This window comes from Balaenoptera musculus, chromosome 17 (genome assembly GCF_009873245.2).
Source record: "Balaenoptera musculus isolate JJ_BM4_2016_0621 chromosome 17, mBalMus1.pri.v3, whole genome shotgun sequence".
NCBI lineage: Eukaryota > Metazoa > Chordata > Mammalia > Artiodactyla > Balaenopteridae > Balaenoptera > Balaenoptera musculus.
The window spans coordinates 42,027,902-42,055,564 of NC_045801.1; the positions used below are offsets into that span (position 1 = coordinate 42,027,902).

At 35.3% G+C, this 27,663-nt stretch overlaps 2 protein-coding genes across 3 annotated transcripts in view; one reads left to right on the forward strand and one right to left on the reverse strand.

Annotated features, from left to right (window-relative positions):
• The window catches only part of VIRMA (vir like m6A methyltransferase associated), a 60,726-nt gene extending 36,031 nt beyond the window's left edge, over nucleotides 1-24,695 (forward strand). Inside the window, exons 15-24 of one of the 2 annotated variants that reach the window (XM_036830167.1) lie at nucleotides 495-747; nucleotides 2,657-2,874; nucleotides 8,357-8,489; nucleotides 17,846-17,998; nucleotides 18,770-18,930; nucleotides 19,595-19,691; nucleotides 21,363-21,529; nucleotides 21,983-22,314; nucleotides 23,214-23,357; nucleotides 24,349-24,695. In XM_036830167.1, the coding sequence (XP_036686062.1) occupies nucleotides 495-747; nucleotides 2,657-2,874; nucleotides 8,357-8,489; nucleotides 17,846-17,998; nucleotides 18,770-18,930; nucleotides 19,595-19,691; nucleotides 21,363-21,529; nucleotides 21,983-22,314; nucleotides 23,214-23,357; nucleotides 24,349-24,503 (1,813 nt within the window). In that variant the 3' untranslated portion in view covers nucleotides 24,504-24,695. The remainder of the gene's footprint in view (nucleotides 1-494; nucleotides 748-2,656; nucleotides 2,875-8,356; nucleotides 8,490-17,845; nucleotides 17,999-18,769; nucleotides 18,931-19,594; nucleotides 19,692-21,362; nucleotides 21,530-21,982; nucleotides 22,315-23,213; nucleotides 23,358-24,348) is intronic. The other variant, XM_036830168.1, reaches the window with a different exon arrangement.
• LOC118883397 (nascent polypeptide-associated complex subunit alpha-like) lies at nucleotides 9,827-10,628 on the reverse strand. The gene is given in 2 exon segments (XM_036830169.1): nucleotides 9,827-10,511; nucleotides 10,514-10,628. Coding segments are annotated over 2 exon segments (708 nt in total). The 5' UTR covers nucleotides 10,614-10,628; the 3' UTR covers nucleotides 9,827-9,903.
• Nucleotides 24,696-27,663: the final 2,968 nt, after the last annotated feature.

Genomic DNA, 27,663 nt, shown 5'->3' on the forward strand with positions numbered 1-27,663 from the left:
TTTCATTTTGCATTAAAAATTTTTTTCCTCAAGTTATTTTTGACACATTCATTTTTTTTTAACTTAGAATTTGGAAACCAGGGTTTAGTGTGCTCAGATAATATGTGTACATATAAATATACACATATACATATATACAGACACACAGACACATGAATATATATAGATTAATTTTAATTAGGAAACTATTTCATTATTTCATGTGCAAGATATCTTGAAGTGTTTCAAGATTTGGGGTGTTTGAAAGGTGAGCTATGAAGTACTCTGATTTAAGAAAATACATTATTAAAAACCTGAAAAAAAAAAAGAACAAAAAACACCTGAATTTACAAAATTTTATAGTAATTGTAAAATTCCAGAGAAGTTGTCATACCCAAGGAATGAAGTTTTTTTATATAAGATTTGTGTAAGTTGATATGTGTTGAAAAACAAATTATTAAATAATGCCTTAAAATCAAGAATTTTGTTTACTAAATGTGTTGATTTTATTTCAGCACTTCAGAAGATAAAGAAAAACAGTACACTAGCCAAACCACCAGGTTGCTTGCTCTTCTTGATGCTCTGGCTTCACACAAAGCTTGTAAATTAGCTATTTTGCATCTAATTAATGGAACTATTAAAGGTGATGAAAGATATGCAGAAATATTCCAGGATCTGTTGGCTTTGGTGCGGTCTCCTGGAGACAGTGTTATTCGCCAACAGTGTGTTGAATTTATCACATCCATTTTGCAGTCTCTCTGTGATCAGGTATTTATAGTTATTTTTATAAATTCTCTGTGTGTGTATGTGTTTTTTAAAAGCTTCTCTTGATGTAAATCTTGGCTGTTAACAAAGAGATCACATCTGTTTCATTACTCTTACTGTTGTTTAGGGAGATAAATTTGACCAGTGAACCAACAATAAAATGATTTGGTGCTATATAACTTTCTTTGACTTTGTACTTCACAGGTTTCTCTGAATAGCTCTTTTCATTTTCTTTATGAGACACTGTCTTTGGATATTTACTTTACGTGCCCTTGTATTCTATGGGGTTGGTTATGTCTAGTATGTTCATTTTCCTTCTAATTATATTATATACCAATTCACTCTTGAATATTGTAGTTTTGTGATTGGTCGAATTAATACCATGATTTCTTGTTTGGACAATTTTTAAAAAAATCTTTTTTGGCTGCACCCCACGGCATGTGGGATCTTAGTTCCCTGACCAGGGATCAAACCCGTGCCCCCTGCATTGGAATCATGGAGTCTTAACCACTGGACCGCCAGGGAAGTCCCTGGACAACTTTTGAAGGCGTCACAGGCTGCTACTACATTTTAGTGTGTTTCAGACTACTGTGCTATAAACATCTATAAAGACGTTGACTAAAAGTAGTAGTATTTCTTCCTGCTATTTATATTATTGACTTCCAGTTTATAGTTCCATGAGTTAATGAGAATTGTTTTAACTTTTAGAGCCCATTGTTATTGCGATATTTGGAGATTTCTATGTCTAATGGCATTTTAGCTTGTCAAAATGCTCCTACTATCTAAATCAATCAAATGTGATTTTTCCAGGCAGAATATTTTTAATAGGATCCCATCATAGAAGATTACCTTTTTCTAGCTAATCAAAATCCAGTTTGGTTACATTTGACATTCAAGAAGGAACATTTTTGGTGTGACTTGTTTTCACAAAAAGGGGATCTGGTAGAAAATAGTTTTGGACCTGGTAAAAAGGCTTATTTTAAGTCTTTATACCTCAGAATGTGCAGTCAACTGGTGTTTGTTAATATAATTCACGGTGGGTTGTATGACTGTGATGAGTTACGCTTTAGCATCCTAGCTGCCCTGATCACTTAAACCTCATTCTTGGCTGGCCTCACCTTACTATATTTCCATTTTGTTCAAGCTTTGTTTTATAGTTCTAACCCAAGTTGAATACTTGTTTCCAGTGTGTTGAAGGGATTAAAGGTGATAACACATACTTAAAAATGTTTCTGTAATGTCTGCTTTACTTCTATAAAAAGAGTAGTGTGAGTTTTTAGTTATTTTTAGGTAAACTTGCTGACATTGAAAAACTTGAATTTTAAACATATATGAAAACTACAGGAAAATATTGGAAGACTGTGCCTGAATGTTTTTTTTTGCTCCATCCATTTCTTTTTGTGATGTTTTAAATTCAAATATGGATATATTTATTAAAATTTATTTCTCTGATGCTTTCTTTATAAATTTAAAAATATTCAAATGAATGAATAATACAGTAATTTAAAATATTTTAGTACCAAAAGTACTAACCTAACCATCTGAAGATAGAAATTACACTCAGTGTAATCCAGAAGGAAAAATTTTTCAAAGAGATGTTCTTTTAAAATAAGAATACTGTGAGTCAGGCGCAGTTGCCAAGTGGTAAGGCATCGGTCTCATAAAGTAAAAATACTGTGAAACAACATATTTGTCTTTATTTCTTTAGGTGTGTATCCTTGTATTAACCTTTATAGAAGAACAAAACAACTCCTTTGTTCTTAATGTGTTTGAATCTATGTTTGGGATGGGACAGTAACCATAGTATTTTGATAATTACTAATTGCTGTGTATTTCAGAAATAAAAACGCTAAGTGATAGTGACAATCATTTAAAAAAATTGTTTTTTCCCAACTCCCCTCCTCCCTCACAGGACATTGCACTAATTTTGCCAAACTCTTCTGAAGGTTCTATTTCTGAACTGGAGCAGCTCTCCAATTCTCTACCAAACAAAGAATTGATGGCCTCAATCTGTGACTGTCTCCTGGCTGTGCTAGCTAACTCTGAGAGTAGTTACAACTGTTTACTGACATGTGTCAGAACAATGATGTTTCTTGCAGAGCATGATTATGGATTATTTCACTTAAAAAGGTAATGCTTTATCTAATTTTATATACTCTTGTATTTAAATCCCCCCCATATTAATTAATTCATAGCTGTTGTAGAAGGTTGAAGGTATGATTTCTTTCATGTGCAGAAATTTTGTATTTATGGAAAAGATTCATTAGCAATGAAAAGCGCTAGTAATAAAATCTTTAGGATTAAAAATATAAATTGAATAGATAGACATATTAATGTGGGCATCTTGCAGTATTTAACAAGGAAATCTTATTGTTCCAGGGTCATTAATTCATGCTCTAAGATATTTGTTTTGTTGGTATATTCACTTGTAGTTCTTCAAAGATGACGGTAGTGTGATATTATGGACCCTAAAGCTGAAAGTGCTGATTCTGTGTTTTTTATTCTCTAGAGGAATGGCTGAGATGAAATTTGTTTGAAATGATGTAAATCTCATGCTGCTCAGTCTCTCCAGTGTAACTTCTGCTCCCGTCTCTCTGTCCATGCCCTCATCTTTTTCTTCACTAGGGAGATAGCTGGCTACTACATAGTTTTCCTTGGAATTTGTAGAAGTATGTAGAATTATGAGATAGAAGGGATTAGGAAACATGTATTTGTACCTCTCATTAACTCTTATAACATTGGTTGAAAACTTATGTTCCAGCTACTGTGCTTGGTGCTGGCTGCTACCTTTTCCACCTGCTTAGTCTGTCTATTCTCCTGTATTCTCTCTCAGTTGATGACGTCTGCTGAACATCCAAGTTCTCCCCCCCACCACCTCCCAGTCTCTCACCAAAAAGTCTTTAAATTTTACTTCTTGAATGTCCTTTTTCCTATTGCCTGGATATTTACTCTATATCCTTTACGACTCATACATTACACATACAAGAAAACCAAAAAGCTTTCCTTGATTCCTCCATTCCTAGCTGGGTTAGGTGCTCTCACAAATACCCTTTGCATACCTCTGCCATAGCATGATATGTGATGTCGTTGGCTCTGCTAGATTCATGTAAGTCATCATAACCTATTCCCTTTTCTTTCTTTAGCTCTGATCTTTCTGCTAAGCTCCAAGTAACCCATGTATCTGTTTGACATCTCTACTTGGCTATCTAATGGGCATCCAAACTGAACCTAAAGCAGAGCTCTTGATATTCTTGCTTCAAACATGTGTCTGTCCTGCTTGTCCTGGTAAATGTTAAACTTCAAGATTCTTGATTCTTTTCTTTTCCTCACTCCCTACATCCAGTCCATCAGTAAGTCCGGTTCATTATGTTTCCAAAATACCTCCTGAATCTGATGACCCTTCTCCACCTCCATAGTTACCACCCCTATCCAGTCCACTCTTTTCTTTCATGACCCATTGCAGTAGTCTCCAATCTTCTCTTCTTACTTCAACTGTTGTCCCCCTAAAATACATTTTCTTAGCACTCAGACTGATCTTTTTAAACTTAAAACAATATACGTGTCATTGTTTTGCTTAAATCCTTCTTAGGGCTTCCTGTTGCACTGCAAATAAAATTCAAACTCTATAATGATCTTTAAGCCTCTATACAGTCTGACCCCTTATCTCTTTGACTTATCTCATAGCTCTTTTATCCTCAGTTTTGCTCCCTTTCAGGCTCGTTCCTACCTCCAGACTTTTTTTTTTTCCTAAATGCTTTTCCCCTAGATTCTTCTAGGACTTATTTCCTCACTTCACTCAGGTATCTGTATCAATATATTTCCTGTCTAAATGCCTGTCTAAAATAGCCTATCCTTTGTGTCCCCATTCCTTATTCCCCTTATATTTTTCACTGTATTTATACTGTTTGACATTACATTATGTAGACTTATTGCTTATTTGGTTGTCTCCCTCACTAGAATATAAGCTGCACAAGGACAGGGACTGTTTTCTTGACTGTACTCCCACCAGCACCTAGAACCTGGTTCATAGTAGACATTATGAAGGAATACAAGTCATTTAGTCCACAAATATTTATTGAATGCCCTCTTCTCTGGGCCAGACACTGTTCTAGGTGCTGGGGATTTAATTAAAAAGAAAAAAAAATCCCTGTCTTCTTGATGCTTTCATTCTATTAGAGGTAGACAGATGCTAAACATGTAAATAAAATACATAGTATGTTACAGAAAAACATAAAGTAGGGCAGAGGGATAGTGAGTGCCAAAGTGAGGGTGAGAGTTGTCATTTGAAGTATGGGGAGGTGATCAGGGAAGTCCTCACAGAGAAGGTAGCCCTTGAACAAAGAACTGAGGGAGGTGAGTGAAACATGTTAATATCCTGGGGGAGAGCAATTGCAAATAGCATGCCTAACTTGTCTGAGGAAAGGCCTTGAGGCCATGGTGGTTGCTCCTAAAGTGAGTAAGCAAGGAGAAAAATGATAGGGCCTAGGGTCAGAGAAGTAATGGGTGGGTGTGGGGAGGGCAGATCATCAAGGGCCTCTAGAGTTATTTATTAGGGCCATTGTAAGGTTTTGAGCAGAGGTGTAGTATGATCTGGCTTTTTAAATAAACAGATCACTATATACTTTTCATCTAGTCCTGAAGAAGGCCCCACTCAAGAAAAAAAATTTTTTGAGATAATTTTAGACGTTAAGAAGAATTACAAAAATAATAGTACAGAGTTCAGATATACCCTTCATCCAACTTACCCTTATGTTGATGTCTTATATAACCATTGAATATTTACCAAAACTAAGAAACTAAGCTTGGCATAATACTATTAACTAAAATACAGAATTTATTTAGGTTTTACCAGTTTTTCTAGTAATGTTCTTTTTCTGTTTCAGGATCCAAGATAGGATCCTACATTGCTTTTAGTTTTAATACATCCTTTGTCTCCTGTATCCTCATTTTTCATGACCTTGACATTTTTGGAGAGCGCTTGTAGAATGTCCCTCAATTTAGTTTTGTCTGATGTTTTCTCATAATTAGATTGAGATTATGCTTTATTGAGAAGGATACTACAGAGGCAATGTACCTTTCTGAGTACACCATATCAGGAAATACGTCATGTATTAGTGACGATATTAACCTCGATCACTTGACTGAGGTGCTGTCTGCCAGGATTCTGCACAGTAAACTTACTAATTTTCCGTTTTTAAGTACTAAACATTTTGAAGAATATACTTTGAGACTATGTAAATGTCCTATATCTACTTAAAACTTTCGTCCACTCATTTTACTATCCATCAGTGAATCTTGGCATGTGGCAGTTATTACTGTGGTGTTCTCATAGTGATTTCCTATTTTTCTCATTTAATTGTCCTTCTGTAAGAAAGAATTCATCACTTTTCCCTCATTTATTTACTTATTTGGGTATGTCAATATGGATTCGTGGACTATTTTTTCTTGTATAATTGAACACTATTGTTATTTTATTTTGTTGTTCAACTTAATGTTACTGATTTTGGTTCTTCTCGTTGGCTAGAGCTGGGAAATATATATGTGTCCTAAATCATGTGTATACACAAATCTACGTTTATTTTTTCATCTACTTATTTTATGTATGTACTTTTTAAAAATATCTTTCCATTTATCTATCTATCTGTCTGTCTGTCTGTCTGTCTGTCTGTCTTTCTGCCTGCCTGCCTGTGCTGGGTCTTAGTTGCAGCATCTTTAGTTGCGGGATCTTTAGTTGCGGCATGTGGAATCTTTTAGTTGAGGCATGTGGAGTCTAGTTGTGGGATTCGGGGTCTTTAGTTGCGGCATGTGAACTCTTAGTTGCAGTGTGTGGGATCTAGTTCCCTGACCAGGGATCGAACCTGGGCCCCCTGCATTGGGAGCGTGGAATCTTAGCCACTGGACCACCAGGGAAGTCCCTGTATGTATGTATTTTTTAAAATGAGTCCATACAGATACTTTGATTCTAATACAGTATCAGAAGGTTGATTCTAGCTTTCCCCCTTTCTTTGTAACCTCACCCATGTTTTATGATATACAGTTCTGTGGATTTTGACAAATGTGTAGAGTCATGTGTCTAGCATCTCATTTCCGTGCAGAGCTATCTCCATCACCCCAGCAGTCCAGTGTGCTACCATTTTATAGACAACTTCTCTGTAAGTTGACCAACAAAATGCCAGATTTTGGTATTGCTAGTTTTTTTTTTTTATTGTAGACATTCTAAAAGGTGTGTAGTGGACCCCAGTTTTTGATAGACCGTCTAAGTAAGGTTCACTTTCTTAAGGTTATAAGTAGAGGCTAGTAATTGGTGTAGTCCAATTTTGAACCTTTGCTTTTTCCATTAATTGTATTATGTCTGTATTTAATCTCATTCCTGTTGGTTGTGCCTTGTCCATTTCATTATTTTATAAAGTTCTCAAGAGCATGAGTCTTCTTTCTCTCTTTTGTATTGCTTTACCCAAGTCTTGAAATTTTCTTTTGATCAACTATGAACTGTGTAAATGCATAGGATAATTTTAGCAGGACTGTATATTGTCATGATTTTGAATACATATCATGATTGTTTCTTATGCTGAAATCTCTTTATATCAGGGGTTGGTAAATTGTGGGCCACAGGCCAAATCCCGCCTTTCTTGGAACATAGCCAGTATTTATGTGTTGTCTGCAGCTGCTTTCCCACTACATCAGCAGTTGAGTAGTTGTGACTGAGACTGATGTTTTGTGTAGAGAGAAACAGATTGAGTTGTGTATAACCCCGTAAAGCCTAGAATATTTATCATCAGGCTCTTTACATAGAAAGTTTGCTGACGCCTACTCTGTACCCTTGATTTCTTTCTGTCAGATTACAATGTCATAAAGATAATTATTCTTTTTAGTTACATAAGTTAGGTTTTCTGGTCAGGCTTTTGAGACAGCTATAACCTCACGTTAGAGAAATCCTCAGGTTATAAAAAGTGTAAAAAAGGGAACCTGCAAGTTTATTTTGCTAAGTTTTATAGCTTTATTATTGGGGGAAATTTTTTCTTTCAGTGCTTTTGAAGTTTATCTTCTTTAAAAGGAGATATCAACTATAAAAAATGCTTTGTTAAATGGTTTGTGTGACAGATACACCAAAGTACTTTTTTACATTCTTGAAATGTAAAATTTTAATTTTACTAAATTTTAGGCTGTCTGAACTGATATAGTTCATTTTTTAAAAATTAATTAATTTATTGTTTATTTTTGGCTGCATTGGGTCTTTGTTGCTGTGCGTGGACTTTCTCTAGTTGCGGCAAATGGTGGCTACTCTGTTGCAGTGCACGAGCTTCTCATTGTGGTGGCTTCTCTTGTTGCGGAGCATGGGCTCTAGGTGTGCGGGCTTCAGTAGTTGTGGCACACGGGCTCAGTAGTTGTGGTTCGCGGGCTCTAGAGTGCAGACTCAGTAGTTGTGGCGCACGAGCTCAGCTGCTCGATGGCATGTGGGATCTTCCCAGACCAGGGCTCGAACCCGCATTCCCTGCACTGGCAGGTGGATTCTTAACCACTGTGCCACCAGGGAAGTCCCGAGATAGTTCATTTCTTATACTAGATTTATATGCTCAAATTTTAAGAAATTGCCTATTTTCTTTATTTACAGTGCTTTAAGGAAAAACAGTAATGCTCTGCATAGCTTACTGAAACGAGTGGTCAGCACATTTAGTAAAGACACAGGTGAACTTGCATCTTCATTTTTGGAATTTATGAGACAAATTCTTAATTCTGATACAATGGTAAGTATATATATGTATTTGGTGTTTCTTATAAACTTTTACATATGTTAAAAAAATCGCTTGGGTTCAAAAATATCTTGGAATAACGTTTTTTGGAACTTGGAACTAACAGTACTGTTTTTTTCTATGTCCTCACCCCACTATAAGTACGGGGTTTTGATTTATCAAAAAAGTAGATGTTTAAGAGTAAAATTTATTGAACTCTAATTTATTAGGCATCATTATTTGTGAATAGTCTATGATTTGCATTTTCTTAAAAGAGTGAAAAATACTACCTATAGTGCATTTATTTTTTTACCTAATTCTTTACATTGAGTTACCTTGCTAGGGTCACTCAGAATAGTCAAGTTTTATCAGTCTCTTAATCAAGTATTTACTTACTGTCACTTAATTGTACATTTACTGGCTCTGTTTTGGATGTTGTGATTTTTGGGGTGAATGTAAAGTTTATTATACTGGAGTATTTTGGATCCATCATAGATACGAATTAAAGATTATTTCCCCAGCTTTAAGATCTTATTGTTAAAATCTAATTAAAAATTTCTCTCATTAGTATTTATCAAAATTGTGGTATATATTGTGGACACAATTCTAGAAGCCACTTAATAGGCCTGCCTTTAAAAAGTGTCAAATTAAGTTTGGAAATGTCTCCCTAGATGGAGCTCAACTGCACAGTAGTATATTAAAAGCTCTAAAAGGCCCTGGATGAATAGAAACTTGCTTTACTGCAATTTAATCCAGTTTTGTCCAAATGTATTGCCTGCAGAATACTTGTGCGTCTGTGTGTATGTGTATGTGTGTGTGTGTGGCTGTTAACATCCTATGGGTTTGATATTCTGTCAACATTGATTTAAGAAACGCAGCTCATAATTAAGATTTCTGTTTAGAAAGAGTTATAGAGGACCTGTTTAGTACAGTATTACCAAAATAAATGTATGTGATGATTTCATAAGAAAAAATTAAATTTACTGTTTAGTATATTTCTCTTAGGCATACAATTTATATTGAGAATATTTCCTCCAGTAAGCCCTTCTTGGCTGCCTGTTGTGTTTGTAGTTATTGTTGTGCCAATTTTATTGGCAAATTATTGTTTGTTCTGTGTCATATGTAGTTTATTAAAGTGATTAAATTTACCAGATGCTTTGATTCTGAAAGATTGGTATACTTAACAGTAGGACTGTAGCTACTCTAAAGAGATTTTAGTGTCTTACTTGATGGAAGACCACTTATTAGTTTCACCAGATACTAAGTGACGTGTTGTTAATAAATCAGTTTGACAGATTTTTTTTTTCTTTTTCTTTTTTTTCATCCAACAAGAAGCCATAACTTTATTAATGATAAAAACAGTACAGATTTCCAACCCAGCTGCAGTTACTCTTTTGAAACACCAAAAAAAGGCCCTCTTTTCAGATGGTTACATTGTTAATTTCATAATAGCATTTACAGTATCATTACTGTTGTTCTTCAGGGCTGGGACTGCCTTTGCTCTTGACACATTTGCTTGTGACATGACCAATTCTGTGTCCTTAACTTCCGCACCTGTTTCATCAGTCTCTTCCTCTTCACTCTCCTCTTGTACAGTTGGAGTCTGTGTGTTTTCTTGAATGTTTGAGACAGCTTCACCTTGAACTTTGAATTTCTCAGCAGCTGCTAACTGTGCTTGCTGAGGTAAATCCTCGATCTTGGCTTCCCCCAAAACTATGTAGGTATCTGAAGCTGGGCTCTTGTATACTTCTGGTTTTGTGATGACAAAAAGGATATTCTTAGATTTCCGGATAGTGACTCTAGTAACCCCTGTAACCTGTCGAAGATTCAGTTTGGACATATCCTTCTGTGCCTTCTTTTCACTCTGGCTCTGTTTTGCTTTACTGACCGGTTCGTCATTGATTTCAGCTGCTGCTGCCAGCTGGGCTTGTTGTGTGGTTGCCTGTGTAGAATCCTGTTCCTCAAGCTCTGGTACTGATTCGTCACTATCAGATTCTGTTCCAGACCCTGTCTCACCCTGGGACTGTGGCAGCTCTGCTCTGTAGCAGGGATGGTTTCTGTGGCTTCACCAGGCATTTTGTGCGGGGAACGTGGAACCAAGGTGGTGGCAGAAAGGGAGCCAGTGAGAGCGTGACCCATGCCTGTTGCAGGACAGTTTTCTTAAACATGTCATCAGTTAAACAGTTTCTAATCAGAAACCACTAACCAGTGTTCATTCATGCTGTCCAGGTTCTTCTGGGCCCTCAGGACTGCTAATTAATGCTTTTATTCATCCCTCATCAATGCATTTGCTTTTCTTACTTCCTTCATTGAGAAGATCAGTGCCACCCTGTTTAATTTCTAAATTCTTTCCCTCTCCCTTAGGTTCTTTCCCTGTTCTTTCTGCTCTGTTGTGTTCTTCCTTAATCAGAGGAAAATGTACCCCTGTATCACTTCATTTCTATCTATGAGGTAGATCTTACCCCTTTTAATAACCTGCCTGATTCCTTTTCCCTCTTCTGTGTTTCCCTCTCCTGTCTACCCTTGCGTTCTAGTGGATAGAATCTCTGAATATCAAAAATCAAATTTGTTACCTTTCCCCGTAAACTTGGTTCATCTTTCATGTGCCCTGCTTTTATACCATTGATCTTTCCTGACCTTCAAGTTAGAAACCATGAACACTGGCTAGCTTTCCCCCTTTTGTTCACCATCTTCAGCAGCTGCTCATTCTTGTCAGTTTCATTCACAAAACCTTTTCATACTTCATTCCTTATGTTGTATTTCACTGCTGTTACCTTGGTTTCTCCTTTTTGCTCCTTTTTGCATAACATTTTCATAACATCCCATAAAATTCACCCTTTTAAACAATTTGGTGGTTTTTAGTATACTCATAGAATTGTGCAGCCATCACCACTATCTAATTTCAGAATGTTTTCATAACTCCACAAAGAAGCTCTGTGTGCCCACTAACAGAAACTCTCCATTCCTTCTTTCCCCTAGCTCCTGGCAACCACTAATCTCCTTTTCCATCTCTATGTCAATTTCTGCAAAAAGACTGCTGGGATTTTGATAGGGATTGTATTGAGTCTGTAGGTCAGTTTTGGAAATATAACTGTCTTAGTACTATTAAGTTTTCATATTCATGAACATGGCATGGCTTTCCATTTATTTAGGTTGTCTGTATTTCTATGATGTTTCGTAATTTTCAATGTATAAGTCTTGTACCTCTTTTGTTAAGTTTATGCCTCTAATTAAATTGGGAATTTAAAAAATGCTGTTGCAAATGGAATTGTTCCTTAATTTCATTTCTGAATGTTCTTTGCTAGTGTTTAGAAATGCAATTGATTTCCATATATTGATACTGTGTCCTGAAACCTTGCTGAACTTGTTTATTAGTTCTGAAAGTGTTTTTAGTGGTTTCCTTGGACTTTTCTAAATACAAGGATGTCATCTACAAATAGCCATAGTCTAACTTCTTCCTTTCCAATTTGGATACCTTTTATTTCTTTTTCTTGCTTTATTGTCCTAGCAAGAACCTCCATTGCATGTTGAATAAAAGTAGCAAGAGTTGACCTCTTTGTCTTGTTCCTAATCTTAGGGGGAAGGCTTTCAATCTTTCACCATTAAATACGATGATAGCTATGGTTACTCATAGATATCCTTTATCAGGTCAAAGAAATTCCCTTCTATTCCTAGTTCACTGAGTGTTTTTATCATGAAAGGATGTTGGATATTGTTAAATACTTTCTCTGTGTCTATTGAAATAAATGATCATGTTGTTTTTCTCTGTATTATATTTTACACTGATTGCCTTTTACATGTTGAACTGACCTTGTATTGCTGGAATAAATACCACTTGTTCGTTGTGTACTATCTTTTTGATATGTTGCTAGATTCAGTTTGCTTTACTTTATTGAGGAATTTGGGGTCTATATTCAATAGGGATATAGATATGTAGCTTTCTTGTGATATCTTTGGCCTATGTAGAGTGAGATAGGAAGTATTCTCTCCTCTTTTATTTTTTGGAAGTTTGTGAAGGATTGTTGTTAATTCTTTAAACATTTGGTAGAAATCATCAATAAAGCCACCTGAGCTTTTCTTTGTGGAAAGTGTTTTTGATACTAATTAAATAGCTTTACCTTATAAATCTATTCAGATTTTCTGTATCTTCTTGAGTCAGTTTCAGTAGTTTGTGTCTTTTAAAGAATTTGTTTCTCTTCATTCAACTACATGACTAACTTGATGGTACACAAATGTTTATAATATTTCCTTATAAACTTTTTTTATGTCTGTAAGGTTGTTAATGATGGCGCTTTTTTCATTCTTGATTTTAATAATTTAAGTCTTCTCTCCTTTTTTCTCCCCTTTTGTTAGTCTAGCTGAAAGTTTGTCAGTTTTGTTGATCTTTCTAAATAACCACATTTTGATTTCTTTGGTTTTCTTCTATTTTCTAGTCTCTATTTTATTTATTTCTGCTTTAATCTTTATTGTTTCCTTCCTTTTACTTGCTTTGGGGTTAGTTTACTCTTCTTTTGCTAGTTTCTTAACTTGGAAGGTTAGGTTATTGATTTGAGATCTTTCTTCATTATTAATATAAGTATTTACAGCTATAAATTTCCCTCTGTGCACTGCCTTTGGTATGTCATGTTTTTGGTTTTGTTCATCTCCAAATATTTTCTAATTTTTCTTCTTCTTTGGCCCCTTCATTATTTAAGAGTGTGTTTAATTTCCACATAATTGTGAATTTCCCAAATTTCCTTCTGTAATTGACTTCTGGTTTTATTCCGTTGTGGCCAAAGACCATACTTTGTATGATTTCAATCCATTTAAGTTTATTGAGGCTACTTTTACAACCTAGGGGTATTTTCTATCCTGGAGAATGTTTCATGTGCAGTTGAGAGGAAGGTGTCTTCTGCTGCCATTTGGAGGAATGTCTATACAGGTCTGTTAGGAGTATTGGTTTATAGTTGTTAAAGCCTTCTGTTTCCTTGTTGCTTTTCTGTCTAGTTGTCCTATCCACTGCTGAAAGTGAGGTACTGAAGTCTCCAACTATTGTTGAATTGTCTCTTTCTCCTTTTACTTCTGTCAGTTTTTGTTTCATGCATCTCCGGGCTCTATTGTCAGGTGCATATATGTTCATAACTGTTATATCTTCCTGATGGATCAACCCTTTTGTTGTTATAAAATGTCCTTCTTTGTCTCTAGTAATAGCTTTCATCTAAACATTTATTTTGTATTATTGGTATAGCCACTCTAGCTTTATTTTGGTTATTGTTTGTATGGTATATTTTTTCATGCCCTTTTACGTACAGCCTATTTGTATTTTATAATCTAAAGTGTGTCTCTTACAGACAGCATAGTTGGATCATGTTTTGTTTTGTTTTTTTACATTCTGCCAATTTTTCCCTTTTGATTGGTATATTCAAACCATTTATGTTTAATTATTGATAGGTAGGATTTATGTCTGCTGTTTTGCTCTTTACTTCCTACATATCTTTTTGTTTTTCTTTATCTCTTTTTTTTTTTTTTTTTGCTTTAAACAGATGTTTTCTACTGTGCTGTTTTAATTTCCTTTTTCTCTCTTTTACCTTTTTTAAAAAAGTTATTTTCTTAGTGGTTGCCCTGGATACTACATTTAACACCTTAATTTAATAGTCTCTTTCTGATTAATCCCAACATAATTTCAGTAGTATACAAAAACTGCTACAGTATAGCTTTGTTCCCTTCCCTTGTGCTGTTATCATACTAATTAACATTTTTATACATTGCGAGCCCATCTTCACGGTTTTATTATTATTGCTTTATTCTGTTGTCTTTTAATTCAGATAGGAGAAGAAAAGAGTTACAAACAAAAATACGTTTATACTGCCTTTTACCTAGCCTTTACTGACACACTGTTTCTTCATGTGGGTTCAGGTTACTGTCTAAAGTCCTTTCATGTCACCGAGCAGGACTCCCTTTAGTATTTTTTGTAGAGTAGGTTTGCTAGTGACGGATTCTCTCTCACTTAAAAAAAAGAATTGAGAATGTCTTTATTTCTCCCTCATTTTTGAAGGATAGTTTTGTCAGTTATAGAATTTTTTGTTGATAGTGTTTTTCTTTCAGCACTTTGAATATGTTTTCCTACTGCATTCTGCCTTCCGTGGTTTCTGACAATAAATCAGTTGTTAATATTTTATTAGTTGAGTCACCTCTCTCTTACTGCTTTCAAGATTCTCTCTTTTTTTTTTTTTTGGCTTTTGACAGTTTGATTATGATGTGTCTAAGAGTGGATCTCTTTGAGTTCATTCTACTTGGAGTTTGTTGATCCTCTTGAAAGTGTAATGTTTTCATCATATTTGGGTAGTTTTCAGTCATTATTTCTTTTGATATTTTTTCCTGACTCTTTCTTTCTTCTTCTTCTGAGACTCTTTATTATGTGTGTGTTGGTGCTCTTGATGGTACCTCACAAGTCTCTGAGGCTATGCTTGTTCTTCATTCTTTTTTCTTTCTGCTCCTTAAAATGGATAATCTTAGTTGAACCTATTCAAGTTCGCTGATTCTTTTTTTTTTTGCCAGCTCAAATCTGCTGTTGAGCCCCTCTAGTGTATTTTTTTTTTTTTTTAAGATTTTTTTTGGGGAAGGCACATCCTTGGTGGTCCAGTGGCTAAGACCCCATGCTCCCAGTGCAGGGGCCAGAGTCTGATCCCTAGTCAGGGAACTAGATTCCACATGCTGCAACTAAGAGTTTGCATGCCGCAGCTAAAGATCTTGACACAGCCAAATAAATAAATAAATAAATAAATGAATGAATGAATGAATGTATATTTTTAAAAAGATTTTTTTTTGACGTGGACCAGTTTTCAAGTCTTTATTGAATTTGTTACAATAATGCTTCTGTTTTATGTTTTGGTTGTTTGGCCAAGAGGCATGTGGGATCTTAGCTCCCTAACCAGGGATCGAACCCACACCCCCTGCATTGGAAGGCAAAGTCTTAACCACTGAACTGCCAGGGAAGTCCCTCTAGTGAATTTTTTGTTTCATTCATTGTACTTTTCCACTCCAGAATTTATATTCAGTTTTTGTATAACTCTTAGCTGTTTATTGATATTTTCTTGCAGAGTACTGTATCAGCCTTCTCTCCAGTTTCCTTCCAAACATTTACTTCTTTGGTACATTCTGAATAGTTCTGTGTGAGTTCATAACTTCCTAAAGCAGACATCAGATCATATCACTCTACCCTACAATACCTTTTCATATCTATAGAATAAATTCCAAACTTTTTAGCATGGCATTCAAGACTATTCACTGTATGGCCAAAAAGCTACCTTTGCAAACACTTCTCCCTTACTGGGAGCCATCATCCATAAGTCTAATCTACTATATGTATCTCCTTGGCCACGCTTCTCTTAGTTTGTTGTTCTCTCTCTCTCTCTCTCTCTCACTCTCTCTCTCTCTCCCTCCCTCTCTCCCCGCCCCCTCCCTCTCCCTCTCCCTGTCCCTCTCCCTCTCTTCCTCCCTCCCTCCCTGGTCAAACTATGCCTATTTATAGTGCCTATTTGTAGTGCCTATTTTAATGCATCCCAATTTGTGAAGCCTTTTGATATTACTTTTCTTTCTGTACACTTCACGGCATGTTATTGAATGATTTCTTTTTATAGATCATTTATATGCCTATTTACCATTTCCTACTCCACTATCTGACTGTTAGGTCACTTAGGTCAGAGACCATGTCTTACTAGCTTTTTCCCAGTGTAATTGTACAGTGTCTTGTATGGTTTAATAGTTGAAGCGTTTGACAAATGATTAAGGAGATTTGAAATGGTATCACAAACAAATTTGATAGAATTTTCATTTTTCTGAAATAACTTTGTAGCTTAAAAAATCTTAAAAATTCTTTTATTACTTCTCACAGTAATGTATATATAGAAAACATCAAATTGTGCTAAATTTGACCTTAGATTTTCTAAGACTACTTTTAATAACAAGTAGGTAGATTAGAATTGAAAATGCGTTTTGTGTTGTTTAAAACTGTTTTCTGTTTATAATAATGAAAAAGCAAGGTAGTAGAGAGAGATGAAAATTTTACATCATTCCAAATATTTTAATTAGTTTATAGTTTTTCCCCTCTCTTTTAAAAAACTGATTATTTTCTTCTGTTTTCCCTGACCTTTAAAAATAATAATCATTATAATACTTTCTGATTCAGCTAAACTGAACTTCCCACCTCTGGTTAAAGTGGTAAGAATAACTAAGAGTGAGGAAAGAAGTCAGATAGATGCCTTGATAATTTGTATTCTGGTTAATATACTTATTTCTATAAAATAAATTTAGTCTGTAATTCATACATTTTAACAACATGTAGGGGACAGTTCCTTTAAAGATAACTCTTCACAGTCTGTTAGTGCATTTTGATTGCTTTTAACCCATTTAACTTAATTTTTTAAAAATAAAACATGAAGTAGACCATCGTCAACCTAGTCTTCATTGCTACCTCCAAACAGAGCAGTTAAAACCCTTGTAGACATAATGGTTTATTGAATTTCTTATTAAAACTGTATGTCCTCTTCCTTAGTACAATGTAAATGACTTCCTCAGTCTAGTGTTTTCTGAAAGGAACAAGTGTGCTTCAAGCACAGTATCAGTTTGAGTGGGACTCTGTGAAGAACAATTTTCATTTAGTTTTCACCAAAATGTGTCCAGTTATAGGACAAATGGTAGGAGTTACAAACAAATTTTAATTGTTACTGTTAATTTAAAAATACTGACTCTTACCTCTGTATTGGTAGGACCAATATTCATGTTGAGCCATTTAAAACAGGGCTGTGTTCTGAAGATTTGAAACTAAAGTGTTCTTTCATATGTGACAATATGGATGGATTTATTGTCATGAACTGAGATTTGTTTTGCCTGGTGAATTTTTTTCACCATTCCCATATTCATTTTATTATGTGGCATACTTTTTAAAGCAGAAAATGTTAACTTTCTGTATGACTGCACATAGTCTTAAATATGATAGTTACTGTTTTCTTTAGTTGTTTGCCTTATCTCCAGAAAAACAAATTCAGCTTCCATTAGTTCTCTGTTATAGCAGGCATTTTATTAACTTGAGTATCAATTAATGTATTAAGTTTCCTCCAAGTGCCAGTGTATTTGTCATTGGATATTTTTGTTGAGAAATCTTGGTGCCAGTAATTTGAATACAAGTGTTTACCTATTTATTTTGTGAGTCTTAACTCAAAGAAAACTTGTTTCAGCCTTGAGCTGACTAATTCTTAAAACTAGCCATTCATACTGATGTGAAAACAAAACATTGAGGGGAAGATTGCAGCAGTCTTAAATATCTGAGTAAGTTTGGAAGCATTTTGCAAATTTCTCTGCTCTCAAATTTAACTTGTGTGTGACATTTACAGGGATGTTGTGGAGATGATAGTGGTCTCATGGAAGTAGAGGGAGCTCATCCATCACGGACGATGAGTATTAATGCTGCAGAGTTAAAACAGCTTCTACAAAGCAAAGAAGAAAGTCCAGAAAATTTGTTCCTTGAACTAGAGAAGCTTGTTTTGGTAAAAAAACAAAACAAAATAAGAAGAGCTCATTCCCAAGACATATTTTCTTCTCAGTTTGACTTGTACAAGTTTTCTTAGTGACTTTTTAAAATAGTGAACTCTCAGTTGGGTATTTATACTCTGAATTAATAATTTGGAGTGAAGTCTTCCATACTATTATGAATTTTTAAAAAAATTTTGTTATGTTTTATTTTTGGCTACATTGGGTCTTCGTTGCTGTGCGCGGGCTCTCTCTAGTTGCGGCGAGCGGGGGCTACTCTTCGTTGTGGTGCGTGGGCTTCTCATTGTGGTGGTTTCTCTTGTTGGGGAGCACGGGCTCTAGGCACGCGGGCTTCAGTAGTTGCGGCACATGGGCTCAGTAGTTGTGGCGCGTGGGCTTAGTTGCTCCACGGCATGTGGGATCTTCCCGGACCAGGGACTGAATCCGTGTTCCTTGCATTGGCAGGCGGATTCTTAACCTCTGTGCCACCAGGGAAGTCCTCATACTATTATGAATTTTAAGGAGTACATGAAGGCAGTACTTTTTGAATTATCTATTGTTTGAATGCAGGGTGCCCCCTGCTACCACTCTTTAGAAATAACAACAATCGTTTTTGGTGTTTGTTTTATTTTAATATGTTTAATGTTAAGTTGATAATTTCTTGATGGTGTTCCAAATTTCTTAGTAGTGAAATAATACCACCTTTTCTACTAAAGAGTCAGTAGATGATGGGCATAAATGTTCAGGTTTTACCTCCACCTTCTTATTCTGCTTTTGTTTGTATCTAGGAGCATTCAAAAGATGATGACAATCTGGATTCTTTGTTGGACAATGTGGTTGGACTTAAGCAGATGCTGGAGTCATCAGGTGATCCTTTACCTCTTGGTGACCAGGATGTAGAACCAGTACTTTCAGCTCCAGAATCTCTCCAGAATCTGTTTAACAATAGGTAAAACAAACAATGTTTTGTGGTTCAATAGATATTGTATATTTAATGGCTGGGATCTAGAGAGGGCCAGCAACTTATTTTTCTCTAAGGGCTAGATAATAAAAAATCTAGACTTTGCAGGCCACATTCAGTCTCTGTTGCATATACTTCTATAGCTTTTTGCTTGTTTCTTTTGTTTTTTTAAAAAAGCTTTAAAAATGTGCAAACCATTCCTAGCTTGCAGGCTGTACAAAAACAGGCTGGCAGAATGGGGGTCATAGTTTACTGATCCCTGGTCTAGAGGATATGCCTCTTGATCTTTGGAGCACTGTCCTTTTAGAGCAGAATGAATATTTAGTATGATGGAATTATTCTCTAAATTTAGAAAAATTACACATTGGTACAGTGTTATAAACTTGGCTTTTTGGGACTAAAGCCAGGGCTCTGTTTTATTTTATTGAAAGATCAAAATTTGTCACAACAGGATTAATTTCCAAGTTACTGATTTTTAAGGATACTTAATTCTTAAATAGCTTCTCGAAGGAGTCTTTTTAAGTGCTAATCTTACTAATACTTTTAGAGGGTAATATTTTTAATTGTGCTGTTCACATGTTTTACTTAGAAGTTAAGCTAAAATATTTAATTTTGGAATTCTGCTTTTTAACAAATACTTTCTCTATTCTAGAACTGCATATGTGCTAGCTGATGTCATGGATGATCAGTTGAAATCTATGTGGTTCACTCCATTTCAGGCTGAAGAGATTGATACAGATCTGGATTTGGTATAAGTAATTTTATTACTAAATATTTAGAAAAAAATTCTGCTGATTTTTTGTTTCTTTGCATATTGTTAGGACTAAAATAGATTACATATTATATGACTGTTAAAAGTCTGTCTCGGGACTAGTACTGCATTATTTTTATGTCAGTTGCCCACTTAATGGTGTCCAGGACTCTTCGTTTTTTTATGCTACCTGTTTTGCCTCTTTCTAGTTAGTGATCTGTATATTTGAGAATGAGTGGAAAATCACATTTTTGCATAAGTACTCTGAAGCACTTTGGTTTCTTATATTTGTAGGGTATAGAATAGTATCCCACAAAATTATAATTAATTCCTATATTTGGGTTTAAGGGGAGGAATCTGCTCTGTTGTGGTATCTGCTCTTAATTTGGGGAAATGTAAAAAATATATTTGTTAAAATACTATAGTATGAATCCAAATTGACATTCTTTAACGTAATACTGAATAGGTAAAAGTATAGTTAAAGATTTTAAGGCAGTCTGTTTAATGATTCTCATAGGGAGGATGATTTCAGTCACATCTTATTGTACCATATATTGTTTTTTCTTGGTTTAAAAAAATATATATATTTTTGATAACATCAGATTTATTTGTAAATCAAGAGGAAGGGTACTCCAGAAGAAGAGTGGATACTCAAAGAAAGAAATATATTTGGATATTCCCTGGTCCAAAAAATGCTAGTATTCATTATGTACAATAAAGCTAAAAGAATGATTTGCTTCACATTTAAGGTGTATTTGGTGTATTGAGGACTCCTTTTCCTTCTTTAAAACATCACATGCAATTGAATTAAAATTGCATTAAACAAGTTTTTTTCTTTAGTGTAAGTTGTTCAGTGATTCTTTAGAACTGTAGTGAGAGAAATGTTCTGTAATCTGCCCTGTCCAGTTAGCCACTAGCCCCATGTGACTTTTGAGCAATGAAATAAATGTTGCTAATATGACCAAGGAACTGAATTTTATTTTGATTTAATTAATTTAAATTTAAGTAGGCACTCGTAATTAGTGGCTACCATATTTGGCATCACAGGTTGAAAATATTTGTGTTCTAACTATGTTGAATCACAGCTGTCTTGAGATGATGGTTATGACCTTTTGGGGTTTAGGGAAATTTTTGGTCTTTTAGGTTTGATTAATTTGAATAACACTTAAACATAATTTTCATTCTTCTGAAAGTTGACTTAGGTTGGAACCTCATTAAATTCATAGAACTAGGAGATCTGTGGCACAGAATCCTTTTATAATATGTAGTGACTACACAAGGCTTGTGGAGTATGTTATTTTCAGATTATTTTGGAAAAGTTCTGGAGATACTCCATTGTTACTTTATATAGAGAAATGCTGAGATCCTTGTCAGGCAGCAGAGGTCTCCCAGACTAATAGCCCTTCTGTGAGGAGGAGTGCTACCCACCCCACCCCCAAGTGAAAGCAGCTGAATTCCTAAGGTATTTTTTAAAAAAATACCAATGGTGTTGCTTTTTGAAACGATGAAGGACCTATAATTTATTTATTATGAGACTCAAATATAGTTTATAGGAGATAAGAATCCCTGTAATCAAATGATATATTAATAGTACATTTAAAGTGTAATGTCACATTAACAGTTACATTTAAGATATATCTTTCATTTTGTTTCATTTTTATGACTGCAGGTAAAGGTTGACTTGATTGAGCTCTCTGAAAAATGTTGTAGTGACTTTGACTTGCACTCGGAATTAGAGCGCTCGTTTTTGTCGGAACCATCATCTCCAGGAAGAACCAAGACTACTAAAGGGTTCAAACTTGGGAAGCACAAGAATGAGACCTTTATAACTTCAAGGTAAAATTTCTTTTAATAAAGATCTTGGTTGGGGTCGAGTAAGCTTATTTATTTTAATGTGTTTTCATAGACACATGACTATTAAAGGAGAAAGGAAGCTGACATAATACTTGAGTCATGAATATTGTTTTGAGTTTTTTAAAAGATAGTAATTTGGCCAGGACATACCTGGTACACTTACTATATTGTTGTACTTAATGAGAGTTCAGAAGGTTTGAAAAAGAGCAAACTGGATTATTTACAAAAATTGTTAGTCATATCAATAAAATGTGAGTACCATTCTTAGCTAGTTTTGTTGTATTTCCCTGGAAAGTCATAGAGATATTTGCAAATTTAACAAAATTGGGATAAGAAATAATTGATATGTAGTTTTCAGTATTGCAAAGATTGGCTTATATTTTCACTGGAAATGTGTAAAGGAGAAGTTTTCATGCAGTATTATTGTTTTCATAGTGGAAAATCTGAATACATTGAACCTGCCAAACGAGCTCATGTTGTGCCACCACCAAGAGGAAGGGGCAGAGGAGGATTTGGACAGGGTATACGACCCCATGATATTTTTCGTCAGAGAAAACAGAACACAAGCAGACCACCATCTATGCATGTGGATGACTTTGTTGCAGCCGAAAGTAAAGAAGTGGTCCCTCAAGATGGAATACCCCCACCAAAACGGCCACTCAAAGTATCTCAGAAGATTTCTTCTCGGGGTGGATTTTCAGGCAATCGGGGAGGACGGGGTGCTTTTCACAGTCAGAATAGGTTTTTTACACCACCTGCTTCAAAAGGTAATGAATTATGTATGTTTTCTAATGAATTATTCTAATATTAGAATATTGAATAGACGTGATTTGAATAGAAGCAATTCAGATAAAGTATTTTTCTGTTACTAGAGTTAATCTGGCTCTAGGCCAATGGTACTATTTGCAAAGTCCTTTATTGTATAGGAAAAAATCATTTTTTAATTTAACTTTTGATTAATTGCATATTTAGTGATGATTTTAAAAGAAGTATTGGCTAATTATTTTCCTTTTTACGTTGAGAATTGTGTTTATCCTTTCTGAATAATATGCATACTCCATACATTATTTTCACAGTTGTATTTATCAACAGTTCCCTTAGGATTGTTCTGTGTAGTTCACCATTGATTCTCTTATCTACTTGCTTCCTAATGTTATATTTAATCTGTTTTAAATTTTTCAAGATTTTAGAATCTGAGTTCTAAAATATAAACTTACAGAAATTATATTTTACTAGTGGATTGATGACATGTTTTCATGCTTCTGAGTTAAGAGGGTGGGAGCAAAAGAGAAAAGGTGTTTACATTAATAATAAACACACAACTTTGTTAGGAACTGTTTTAAGCACTTTGCATGTAATACTCTTATCAACCCCATGAGATAGGTTCTTTTAGTAGCCCCACTTAGTAGAAGAGAAAACTTGTCAGTTACCTGACCAGGACACATAAAATATAAGTGGCAGAACCAGTATTTGAACCCTGGCAGTCTGGCTCCAGAGCCTCTGCTTCTGACTACATATGATGCTGCCCCTCTACCTTTATTCCATGTACAAAATTTCATAGTTTCTCTTCCGTTGCTTTTGAAAATTAAGAAAAACATGTCATATCTTCCTTAATCCAGTTGAAGTTGTGGAAAAAGTAGATTTTGATCATGTTGCCTATGTTTAGGAAACTACAGTCGTCGGGAGGGAACAAGAGGCTCCAGTTGGAGTGCTCAGAATACTCCTCGAGGAACTTACAATGAAAGTCGTGGAGGCCAGAGCAATTTTAACAGGGGCCCTCTTCCACCATTACGACCACTTAGTTCTACAGGTACACGTTCTTACTTGATAATTCTGAGAGAGAGGGAGGTGAATCCTTTTCAGATTGTTGAATGTCATATATTCTCATTTTGGGAGAGAATATTTTAGAATGTAGACATATAATTCTAAAGTCAATTTAATTTTATTTCTGTGAGTGAGTGCCCAGTGTACATCTTCTGTATAAATACTCAGAATTTTAGATTCTGAACAGTGTGTGTATAATGAGTAGTTCCATGTTGATGTGCTGTTTTTTTATAGTTCAATAAAGAAGGAAAATCTTTCCTTAAGGTACCTTTTTGACCAAAGTAAACCGAGATGTCTTCATAGAGTATACAAGTTGACTCTTGAACAATGAAGGTGTGAACTGCAAGGGTTGTCCACTTATATGGGGATATTTTTAACAATAAATAGGATCCATGGTTGGTTGAAATCGAGGTTGCAGAGGAACCTCTGGATATGAGGGCCAATTATAAATTATACTTGGATTAACCCTTGAGTTGTTCAAGGGTCCACTGTATTCTGTTTTTGTTTACAGTATTGTCTTGTGTATGTAAGCATATAACCTTTTTTTCCCCCCTAAAACATTCCTATGTCAAGTCCAAAATTCTGGTCAGATGTAGCTTTTGGTTTCAAATGCAAATTTTTTGTTTTTTTGGCTGCACCACACACCATGCGGGATCTTAGTTCCCCTACCGGGGATCAAACCTGTGCCCCTGCAGTGAAAGTGCGGATTCTTAACCATTGGACTACCAGGGAAGTCCCAAATGGACATTTTTAAAATAACAGCTTTATTTGAGATGTAATTCTTATGTTTAGACAATTTACCTATTTAAAGTGGACAACCCAGTGGTCTTTAGCACATTCACAGAACTTGCACTTGGGTTTTAAAGGAGCAAACAGTAATCCCTGTCTTGGTTTGAGCTCGGTGGTGTAGATTAGTATTTATGTAATGGGAAAGGAAAGGATGTTGCAACTGAAAATTATATTCTTTTCTTTTATAGGCTATCGCCCAAGTCCTCGTGACCGTGCTTCCAGAGGTCGTGGGGGACTGGGGCCTTCCTGGGCAAGTGCAAATAGCGGCAGTGGAGGCTCAAGAGGAAAGTTTGTTAGTGGAGGCAGTGGTAGAGGTCGTCATGTACGGTCCTTTACACGATAAAAATTTTTTTGGGAACATCCTAAGTGTATATGAACATTTCATGAGGACAGTAAAAATAAAACAAGACATTGGAGGACCAATTTAGACTTAGCAGTTATCTGGATACATCTGAGAGAATATTTTTATCTGAAGAAAGCAAATTTTGTTTGATACCTAACACAAGATTTCAATAAAAATCGAAACTTTGTATGTTTGTATATATTTTTTCCCCTTCTTACATGACTATTTAGAAAATCTCTTAGGTAGAAAATGAACAGTGAAATAACGTTTTTGTTTTAGTGTATTTCTTGCGTATACCACAGACGTCCCCAATACTTTCTCAGCTCATGTTGCCCTTTACTGTTTCAGTAGTCTTTTCACAATACACCTAGGCCAAAAGAAATGCCTAATGATGCCATTTATTAAGCAATTAGGTCCAAACAACTTAATAAGAATTTAACAAGTAATGGTGGTTGCTGCACAACTTCTCAGACCTTGGAATCAGCTTGAACACTGCCAGTATTCCTGTTCCACTATGCTTTTTGCATAGTACTTACTTCAACTGCTGAAAATCCAGTTTTGCAAAGATACACTGCCATGGGAAGGAATATAATGCTATCTAATACTGAAAATGTAAACTACCTTGAGCTAGCATTTTGTGTTGTGTCCAACAGATGTGTTCTCCTCAAAAATTTAAAATGTCATGTGGCACTCGTGTTAATTTACTAGGGTGACCTAGTGCACAATTTTGGGAACCTTTTAGCTGTTCAGAAAGAAACATGACACTCTTCTTTATGCTAGAAAGAAATACATACGTGCTTTGTGCTTTAGCTTTATACCTACTTACACTATTTTATTATGCAGTTTTTTAAAGCCTAAAATGAGGCATATCCTAATACTGTTATTTTGGAAATCAGAAACATCTAATAAAATCTGTACTTTATATGCAGAAATGAAGTTTATACTTTGAGAAAATAGTCATGTTTTCCCCAAGAGATATCTTAACACACTGAGCCTATATAGAGTTCTCTTAAACAACAAAGGAGTATATGAGTCTCATTCCATCCCTTTATAATGCTGTTTTGTTGAACTGTTTGTGAGTGAATAGAAAGTTTGTTTGCTAGGAAAACCTTGAAGAAAAGCTCAGTTCTAAAGATTCTGGTATTTAAGTGAAAGGTAACGGAAATCTTTTCATAACTAATGGCCTCAAAAACCCAAGGTAACCTAAACCCCGTCTAATCCTGTAACTAATATGCTCATTTTCTCTAAATATGCATTTTTCACAGTAGATAGAATTTGAAGTTTGTCCTTAACGTCTGACACAATATATGTAAAAATAATTGTTTAAATAATTATATTTCTTAATAAGAATATATGGCCATATATAGATATGTTTCTTTTTTAAGCTTTAGGTTGAATATAAGCTCAGAAATATCAGAGAGCCATTTCTGCTTGTTTGTTAGGTTAGTACCCAGTAATTCAGGCCAGCCAAAGTAATAAATTATTAATGTAGAAGCAAATTAATACCAGGCATATATCACTCAGTCCAGCAAAAGAGGTATTATCCTAACTTCACAGATGGAGAAAGTTGAGGAGCTTTACTCAAAAGCGATAGAAACAGGATTTAAAACCAGGTTGGCTAGCTCCTAATTCTTTAGTTCTCCTTTGCATCATGGAGAGCTAAGAAGCCACTTTTTAGGTTGAATGGTATTAGAGATCAGATTAATTTATTCTATGGAAATGGAGTTCCAAAGACCTACCAGTCTGTTTTAGTCATTTCAGAGGTGAGCCAGATAGGTACTGGGGGGGTGGTTGCTGTCGTATGCATTTAGATGTGCATGTAAGACCATGCACCTTCAAAAATAAACATCAATTTCATGAGTACTTTGGTAGAATAGGTATATGTATTATTTGCAAAACTTTTTTACGCAAGAGATTTCAGGAAAAGTTTTAAGTGGTGTTTAGAGATTAATGTAAAACTCAGAATACCTTTGCGAATAAAACTTTATTTAATCTATAACACAAGGAGTTGATAGAATGATCTATTTTTTATAAAAAAATGATTGCTTTATTTATTTATTTATTTAATTTTTGGCTGTGTTGGGTCTTCCTTGCTGTGCGCGGGCTTTCTCTAGTTGCATTGAGTGGGGGCTAGTCTTCGTTGCGGTGCGTGGGCTTCTCATTGCGGTGGCTTCTCGTTGCAGAGCATGGGCTCTAGGCACACGGGCTACAGCAGTTGCTGCACGCGGGCTCTAGAGCGCAGGCTCAGTAGTTGTGGCGCACGGGCTTAGTTGCTCCGCGGCATGTGGGATCTTCCCGGACTAGGGATTGAACCCGTATCCCCTGCATTGGCAGACGGACTCTTAACCCCTGCGCCACCAGGGAAGTCCCAAAGAAAAAAATGCTCTGAAATATTGCTGTGCTTCATTTAAGAGCAATGGTAGTCATCAGGGTGTGTGAAGCAGTACCAGGTCCAGTTTAGTTTTATTGCTTAGTGCAAAAAAATTGCAAAAACAGAGAGACAGAGAATGTAGGAACGAGAGTAAGTCTTCTAAGTATCGTGTTCCGTATACCGTAGTACAGCCTTGGGACTATAAGGATGAATAAGATGCAATTTCTGCCCTCAAGAAGCTCATATCTAATAGAGAAAACAATCATGTAAACAAGTTTTTTTTTTAAGTAAATAGGTGAGTGTATGAATACAGAACAACTTGGAGTGCTTGATTAATCCAACTAGTACATTTCAAACTGATTTTATTGTGGAGTTTTTAAAGTAAGTGTATATTTAAAATAACCAAAGGAAAAAAAGAAAAGACTTGACATTATAATTATATTGTTAGACCATAAATAACATCTTTGAAATGGTTTTTGTATAAAGGCTAGTTAGGATGGAAAAAATATGCATGTGATTTGTATTTTTAAATTCAAAGGACAGGTTGGGAAGTAATGAGCAAGATCTTATAAACATTTTGTAAATTCATGAGCCAGAGAAAAGGATGCAAACTCAAGTACTAGCAATGGCCTTGAAAGTAACAGAAATGAGAGAATAGGCAGTGAAAACCGCAGAAGAGTTGGCCGTTGACACTTTGGCCTTGGTATGAGGGAGAAAACTTGGAGAGTTGGAGCTGGTGGCCCTGGAGAGGGCTTACAGTGTTAAACTACTCTTCTGCTTCAGCTGATT